The sequence below is a fragment of the Alligator sinensis genome, unplaced genomic scaffold (assembly GCF_000455745.1).
Source record: "Alligator sinensis unplaced genomic scaffold, ASM45574v1 scaffold741_1, whole genome shotgun sequence".
Classification (NCBI taxonomy): Eukaryota; Metazoa; Chordata; order Crocodylia; family Alligatoridae; genus Alligator; species Alligator sinensis.
This window is the reverse complement of record NW_005842212.1, coordinates 1475809-1484591: the sequence shown is the minus strand read 5'-3', so window position 1 is coordinate 1484591 and position 8783 is coordinate 1475809. Positions and strand designations below refer to the sequence as shown.

Here is an 8783-nt window from a genome sequence, read left to right as displayed (position 1 = left end):
GCTGAAGTGCACTGTGGGTATTATCCATCTTATTAAGCAAATTCTTTGTATTTGTTGTTCCTTACGGGAGGGCCTTGTGGTCCCCTGGGGCCATCTTTTCCTGTATCTCCAGGGGGCCCTCTTGCACCTGGTGGCCCGGGGGGACCAGGTGGGCCAGCAGCTCCATCTCGACCTTGATCACCCTGTAAGAAGTTCAGACAAATGTTATGACGTGAGAAAAAGCACGAAGAGGCAAACGGTATGCCCTAAGCACTGGAGATGCTGGGGGACTGGTGCCTTGGTAGCACCATCAGTATAATTTGGATGTCTTGTCTTGGAGTGGTGGTAAAGATTTTAAGATGGACATTTAAGGGGCGTGTGGGAAACCTCTTTGATTTGCCAGGCTATATTTGTGATACAGGTACAAGGCTGCTGGGCAAGCCCCAGAGAAGTCCAGCTCCCTTGAGACATACTGCTTTTCCTCTGCATGAGGGACTAGCCAAGTTATATAGTGGGCACTCAGGCCAACATATTCAACTTGGAGTACCTAAACTTAGGCTCCAGGTCACCTATTGAAGCCCCCACAAAGCCAGCACCTCCCTCGGAGGTGGCCTGTATTTTTTTTGAAGGCTGCCCCAGTGCATGTTAACGCCAGCCTTCAGTCATGCCATCCCTATGCAGGCAGGACTATACCTGGGCAACACCGTTCTTTTGACTCCTTCCTCCATCAGCATTTTGCCCAGTGCCTTCCCATAAACATTTTGTCTGAATAAATCCTACACGCCTGGGCCTCATTGCAAACAGGAATATGGAAAACACAAGTCAAGTCGTAATGTCTGCAGAGAACAACACAAACTCCAAACCATGCCTTCACCAAACATGCAGAGAGATAAGAAATCAAAATGTATTTAAGCAGCTTCTTTACAGTCCAACTGTAATTGATTCAAAATACTAAACTTGCACCATATTTTGCTCGTGGGAATAACAACAAATGAACAATCTCTCCACTTGCAGTGTTAAGGATCTTGTGCCAGATTGTTCCAGTTAAACATCCACAAATTCTTCAGGATGAGGTTCAGGAGGTATGCTCCAAACCTGAAAGTGCACGGTGCAGCTCACTAGCTATAGATCCACTGGTGAGCACCAGCTGCCCAGCCTCTATGGTGCAAGCCGATTACTCGCACACATGGAATCCACAATGGAGATATCCATGAAAGTTTGGGTTGTAAATCTTTTAGCAACATCTGTACAGTGTGAACAAGATGAGGAGACACCTGCATTTAAGATGGTCCATCCACAAATCAGTGGCAATGACACAAATCCCAAAACCTTTTGATAGGACTTGTGCTCCAATAATCACTCGTGCACTTTGGAAGATACTACTGCAAACTCTACATACTGTCCCCAATTTTGTCTCAGTCAAGAGACTGCCCACCGAATTTTGCCTAAAGAAAAATTAAGGGAAGGGTGTGTGTGAGGATCCTATGAAAATGTTCTATGTTATTTTGTAATTACTATTGTTATGCAAATGGTGCAAGTTTTGCATCTAGGACTATGCCTTCCCCACACCAAATCACACAAGCTCAAGGCCTTAGTTTTCACTCCTGTCTTATTTAGGTCAAACTCCCACAAAACTCAAATGGAGTTCTTGCTTGAGTGCAAATTCAGGAAGCAATGGTGCTACCAGATAGGAAAAAAAGAAGATAAGCAGGAGGAAACACAGCACGCCAGAGGAAGCAGTTTCAAAACATCTACCTTTAGGATTCGTCGAGTGAAAGCAAACTGGTCGTTAGAAAGAAATCCGTGATTGTGGCGAGGAAAAACCATCTAAGCCAGGTGAGGGGGATGCGGAGCGGGAAAGATCAAGAAGTCAAGATGAAAGCTACAGTGTGGGGGGGATTTTTCAAAAGGCTCAGTCAATATTATCTTCCAAAAATAACTTTGATAAGGAATGAACAAGGCACATGAAAGGACATATTTAAGGAAAAGCAGCAGTGGTGGCTGTAGGTCTTTGCGTCCACAGGAGACCCCAACACATGCTAGAGACAAAAGCAGTCAGCTTTGAGCTAAATGCCACTAGCAAAGTTGGCCCTCAGGTCAACTCCCTCTTCTACCAGCCCCAGGGAATATGGTTTGTACGCAGGGACCAAAGCCCAAAAGTCTCGTGTTATTTGAGTGTCTGAACATACACGGAGATGGCTGGTGCGGGCTTTGGAAACCCTGCTTTACGGATAAGGCCGAGAGCTGAAAGGCAAGGATTCCTGGGTCTGGTAAACGTCCAGGTTTGGTCTCATTGCAGTTACTCCCACCAAGCCACTCTCAGAAAAAGGAGGGACAACAAAGCTGGATGGGGGGAAAAAAAAGCAAGTCCCTAACCAAATCTGAATGAGCCAAAGGATATTTTACCCCCAAACTGCACGTGGAAGGATCCACTCAGCCCTCGCTGAAATGCAGCGAGCTCTGGGGAGGAGGGTGGTGTTTCCCAGTAGAACAGAGCAGGGGAGAAAAGGATATTTTCAAGGGCAAATATACAGACATTAAAATTATTCCATGAGAGTCCCCTCTGTCACTGGGCCGATGGAAAGACTCTGACGGAGATCAAAGGGCACTGTATCAAGCCAGTAGAGAACCCAGGACAGTGAAAAGTGGTGGCAAGGCTTCCTTGTGCATGTGTCCGGCAGCCGAGACAGGAGCTCTTGGCAGCGATCCGGCAGCAAAGGGGGTGCAACCATACCACTAGCCCCCACAGATCTGCCCCTATGTCAGGCTAGACTTTAAAACTATTTAGTTACCTAAAACTGAAGACAGGCATCAGTGGGATTTTCCCCCCAACTCAGAGGAGACAAATATTGAGGCAGGTTTCAAAAATCCCACCTGGTCCCTGCCTGCACCTGAATTGCTTTTACACTGTTCACAATCTGGCCTTTGCAATGGCAGAGGCTGCTCTTTCCTACCTCCTGTGCAGCTCGTTTAAAATCAGGTTTAAACCTTGCAGGCAAAACTGAACTCCAATTTTGTTTTACGCAACCCTTGTTGAGGTAGGGATACACATTACCCTAGGAGATTATGTAGGAGAGCACAGCCAACGCAGATGTGTGGGAAGCCGCTTGGCATCTTCTGTTCTTTGAAGGCACGCAACAAACAGCGAGATGAAATGAGTTATCAGCTGTCTTGGTGGTTTGAAATGGAAACATTTTCATAATCTCCCTCCATCTCTTTTGACTGCACCGCAGTTTGACTCCCCTCTCTAGCGTTTAAACAACCAACTGCAACTCTGACCACAGGGGAGTTATTTTGGATTCACCTCACAGCAAGGAAAAATCCAATCCCGCTGCGGGGACGACTTCCTGGAAACCCACTGCAAAGCATCATCGGTGCTGTGCAACGTGGTCTCACTGACATGCATATCCACATTTCTCCCCAGGACATCAGTATCAGAAAAGCAAGGCTGGAAGGAACCTCTAGTTCAACCCACTCCTTGAGGCAAGATTGTCCCTGTCTAAACCGTCCCAGACGAAATGAGGGAAAAAAAAATGTAAGTGACATTTATTTTCAGCTGATTTACTGCATAACTTATAATTTCTGTCTGATCAGGCTTCTGTTTTGTGTTGTTTTTCTGTTTCTTCTAAATCCAACAAAAAGACAATGGTAGCCGTCGGTTACGCTCCGTGAATTTATCATTACATCCAAACATCTGTGTTACAAGAACGTTAAGTTCTCAACTCAGACATTAGTTCCTGCCAGGCTTGGGATTGCCCACATCATCTTAATGGAAGAACATAACTACCATTTACTAGGTCCCTCTTGCCCAATCTCCTGTGCACAGTGGCAGAGGACGCATGCTGAAAGGGAGGGTGAACAGGGTATGGCCAAGGTTTTTTCCACCGTTCCTCTTCCACTTGTAGCCTCCAGTGTTTCATGTCTAGGAAGCTCCGATTCAGAGGCCGTGCCCCTCACTCCCGCATTCAATAGCTCCTGATGCTCCTTTCCTTTAAGCATGTGCCCAATCCCTGTTTGAGTCTGGTTAAACTGTCAGCTTCCACCACATCTGGTGGGAATGCGGTCCACCCTTTAATGACACGCTGTGTGAAAAAGAGCTTCCTTCTGTTAGTTTTAAACTTATTACCTACTAGCTTCATTTTATGTCCCCTCTTTCTTAATTGTAACTTGGCTCCCACGTGGGTATGTAAAAAGAGGCCGCCATTGAGTCTTTAACTGTATGAGCACATCCTATTTTTCCCAGGATCTCGGGCCCATGGTTGGGAATGTCTCAGAGCCACGTGGTCAATGAGGCTGCTGTCTGTAAGACCCTGCCTCGTTTATGGCTGGAGTGGGAAGGCGGGTGATGAGTGAAGCAAGTGAACTGCAGGAAGAAAAAGGCCAGCTGCCTGGTTAAGGCAGCCGAATGCCACCCAGGAGCAGAGCTGGCTTCTAGCCCTGCCTCTCCCACATGTTCCTATGTGCGGCTGGCAACATTTCCACAGCTGACCACTAACTGACTGTTCCTCATTTTTGGAGGGCATGATGTAACATCTCTCAGGCTAGATTTGCAGAGATGGGTGCTCTGAACTACCACTAAAATTAGCTGGCGCTGTACTTTGAACCTATCAAGCGTGATAAAAATATTACAGGCTCTGGGGGTGGGGGGTGGAAAAAAAATCAGAGGCAACCTGATTTCTGGGACTGTCTTCCTTTAACCTGCTCAGCTTTAAACATATTTTTTGGATGCTTATTTTATATCCAAACAACAAAGCATCCATATTTTATATACACACCCACACAATTTTACAGTGCTTCAAGTTTATTTAAATGAGTTTTGTGTTCCAACTTTTTACTTGTAATCTGAGTTTGGCAAACACAGATCACACCATTTTTTCTTGTAGAATAGTCCAAGGGGGAACTTTTCCAACTGGAGTCTCAACTATAGTCTGCAATAACATTTATGACAGGGTCATCATGCAGTCTGTAGCTAGTCAGCAAAGATGTCTAGCATCTGAACCTACCATAGGGATACACCATACATTACTGGTAATGTCTTTGTTTCAACTAGTGCCTGTACTGCCAATTCACTGCCAAATGCTGCACTGGAGACTGAAGTACTGTACGACTGAACGGGCCTGAGACTGAAGTTGTGCAGTCCACAACTGCTTGACACCTTCATGATGCAGCCAGATGCAAAGTCTAAGTCAGGCCCACCAAAGCAATAAGTTGTCAATCAAGCGCTTTTTAGCCAAACTGTCATCTCCTGCCTATTTCTGGCAATTCTCACATACTTTTGAGCACCTTTTCTACTTCCCAGGAGCAAAATGCCAAGCATACCAGACATCTATTTCAAAGTCTACCAACCCCAAGCATGTTACACGTCTGCCTGTTTGTATGGTCAGTACAAACAAGATGATGTACAATAGCATAATTAATACATTTAGAATGGATAACACAGATTAGTTTAAGAGCAACAATGGGGGCTGACAGACATGCAGGCCCCCGCTCTAACTCATGGCGCTTTACATTTAAAGCGCCATGAATTAAAGCACCCCCCCCTCCGAGCCAACAGAAGTGGACTTGTTGGGTTGGGAGGGGTGGGGGAAGAGAAATCATGCTCCACTTTGGAGCCGATCGAGCACGAAGAGCCTGTTTGCAGCCTCTCTTCCCTAGCCCCATCCCGCCTTCCCAGCTCCAGTGCTGTCTGCAGGAAGGGAGGAGGGAGAAAGGAGGACGAGTGAACTGTGGGCTTACCCAGCCTGAGCTGGGGAAGGTAGGGGCTGGGGGGGCTCCAATCCACCTGCTCTGCCCCCTGCCCCTCCAGCTCAGGCTGGACAAACCCCAGCATACAGCTCACTCCCCTTCCCCTCTGTCCCTCCCTTTCTGCAGGGAACCTCAGGGGCAGGGCTGGACTGCATCGCACCAGCTCAGCCCCAATCACATGACAGATTGACCCTAGAGAAGTTCTCAGAAGTTCCCTAAGTTCCCAGAAGTGGAGCCCCTTAATCTGATCCCTCATTTGATGAGGGTTAACTTTCATAGATTCATAGATGTTAGGGTTGGAAGGGACCTCAATAGATCATCGAGTCCGACCCCCTGCGTAGGCAGGAAAGATAGATGACCCCAGCTAAACCCCAGCAAACTTGTCACACGATAGGCCACTTAAAGCCCTCTGCAGCCATGCACGCATGTCATGGCACGGCTGTAGAGCGTTTGCAGGGGGTCAGTCATGTGACAAATGTCACTTCTGTCTGCGCCCAATATTCTTGGGAAGTCTACCTACATATTTAATAGGTCGATAAAAAAAAATGTTCCTTTGGAATATCTTCCTAAGCTCTCGGTACCTTCTGGGTAATGACGACTCTTCCCTTGTGAATGATCTTTTTCTTATATGCAATAGGGTTTCCCTCAGAGGCAGGCAATTATTTTGGGCAGAGGGCTACTTAATAAGTTTTGGCAAGCTGTTGGGGGCCGCATAGGTAGCCCTGCCCCTTCACAGTTGCCCTGCCCCCTGGTCACCACATTGGGACCAGAAGTCCTGCCCCCTATCCCCTGACCTTTGCCACTGGAAGTTGCTCCCCTAGCTCCCCCCCAAATACTCATTTTAGGAGAGGGGGTTGCCATCTTAGAACCAGAAAAAAAAAAAAATCATACACTAGAAGTCAGGCACCTACTGTAATACATTTTAATTTTATTACAAAAAATATTTGGCATGACTTGTGACTATGTACTGTATACAGAAGAGGGGGGCATAGGGTATGTTGGGGTGTATGTATATGTCTATGGGGGTTGTGGGGGCAGGGTGTGCATGAGGGAGGGTGGGGAGTCTAGGGACCCCCCACACTCCCCACATAGACTGCAGTCCCAGCCGCCGGCAGCAGCAGCAGGGGGAGAGGTCAGGATGCTTGTGCCCAGTGCAGGCATGGCTCGGTCAGCACTGCGCAAGAGGAGGGAGCGGAGCCTGCCGTATCACCAGGGATTCGCGCCACGCACCTGCAGCTCCTGCTTCCACCCAGCTGCAACTCCACCCCCCCACCAGCCCCGCTGCTTCCCTACCTGCTGCCCCAAGCAGCTGGCTGGGCAGAGCTCCTCCACCCGAGGGTGGGAGCGAGGCCCATTAGGGCAGGTTGGGGGGTTGTACACATGTGCGCCTCGCTCTCACCCTTGCGGATGGAAGGGCTGGGTAGGGTTCAATTTGCTGTGGGGGGCACCATGGCCAGATGAAAGTGCCTAGGGGGCCGCATCCGGTCCGTGGGCTGTATTTTGCCTACCCCTGATTTATCTATTTCAGCTGCCTTTTCCTTGGCTCGTTGCTCCTTCCAATAACTCGCGTTTGCTCCGAGACTCCAAACTGTGCAGGGGAGACCCCTCGTTCTGGGGAGTGTGGGACTGAGGGTCTCTCTCATGCTACATGGCCCCAAGGGAAAATATGCAGAGAGGAGTCAGTCAGACTCAAGCAGAAGCACCTGGAGAAGCAGGACAGGCCTCTGGAGGTTCAAAGGGTCAAGAAAACAACTGGTTTTTAGTTTGGCTACCACGCTGGAAAATGCAACCATTTTTTCCCTGGTTCTCTTGATAAAAATGAAAAAAAGAACACCTTTTCCACTTACCAGGTCCCCTCCTCGCTAAACTGCCCATCTCCCAACTTCCTTCCAAAATATTGCGACACGGCCATGGCATTTGTTGCCATTGCGCTATTTGCTCTGCTTGGGTGTCCTAACCTTCTTCCACGGGATCTTTTCAAGGCAGGGAGAAATTACTTTTTTGCATCTCCAATGAGGCCTAGCACCATGCGAGTTGGCCCTGAGGCATGACCATAAACATCGTAATTAATAATAATGGCAGAGCACGGGATCGACCGTGACCTGATGGACTCTATCAGCAAGGAAATCAAGCTACCACAGAGGCTGTAGCGATGATACGGACTAAACGAAGGAAGTAAAAATAATCTAGGCCAGATGCTATCAGAAGGCTGCATGCCTCGGGAACGGGAGCAGAGATGCTGAGCAGCACTGAAGTGCTTTCAAAGCCAGAGACGTTTAAACTTATTTGTGGACCACAAGCCTCGAGGGCCAGGCTGGTCACTTGAGAGTGGTGCTGAGGCCCCAGAGTCAGGCGTTCCCTAGGGACTCAGCGCACCGGGGAGCCCGGATATTTCATAACACGGGCACTTTGAAACGCCTGTTATTTCTGTGCATAACTGACAACAGCTGGGAACAGCTTCCAGCCTTTTTGTTCGGTTACATAAACTTTTTTGGGTTTTTTGTTCCGAAGTGCTCCTTGAGAGCTTTCATATTTAGCCTACAACTGTAGCAGTACCCAGAGCAGAGCAGGCCACAGCCTCCTTCACTCCTTGGTATTTGGGTTTGGTCAACCTGGTCCTCCTCCTCCCAACACTTTTCTAACCTAGCAGAAAAGGCATGACAAGATACAGAGGCTGGAAGCAGAAGCTGGGCAACTCCAGGCTGGAAATAAGATGCAATTCCCCGCTGAAGCAACTGACCTGTTGGAAGGTGGTAGATTCCCTGTCTCACACTGTGCTTAAGCCAAGCCACGATGTAGTACCAAGAGGTAGGCTCCAGCACAAGCTGGAGGTTTGATGAAGAGATGAGCTTGCCACCCCTACCCCCAGCACACTACAAGCTGCCTATGTTAGGCTGCACAAACATGGAAAAAAGATCGTGAGGTCCTTGCCAGCTCTACTTGCTTATGACTCCAAGAGGCCATGCATCCAAGCAACACTGAACCAGCCTCCAACTGCATATTGGCCCTGTGCCTTGGTCTTTAGGCTTAGCCCAGTTCACCCTGCAACACTGCTTTGA

General features: G+C 48.4%; 1 protein-coding gene and 1 long non-coding RNA gene across 2 annotated transcripts in view; one reads left to right on the top strand and one right to left on the bottom strand.

Annotated features, from left to right (window-relative positions):
* COL23A1 (collagen type XXIII alpha 1 chain) overlaps nt 1–8783 on the bottom strand; it is a 291209-nt gene that overhangs the window by 27599 nt on the left and 254827 nt on the right. Inside the window, exon 9 of the mRNA XM_014521404.2 lies at nt 66–182. Coding sequence (XP_014376890.1) covers nt 66–182 — 117 coding nt within the window. The remainder of the gene's footprint in view (nt 1–65; nt 183–8783) is intronic.
* LOC112550810 lies at nt 1622–5411 on the top strand. The gene is made up of 3 exons (XR_003094826.1): nt 1622–1815; nt 3404–3514; nt 5030–5411. It is a non-coding gene; the product is annotated as an uncharacterized LOC112550810 (long non-coding RNA).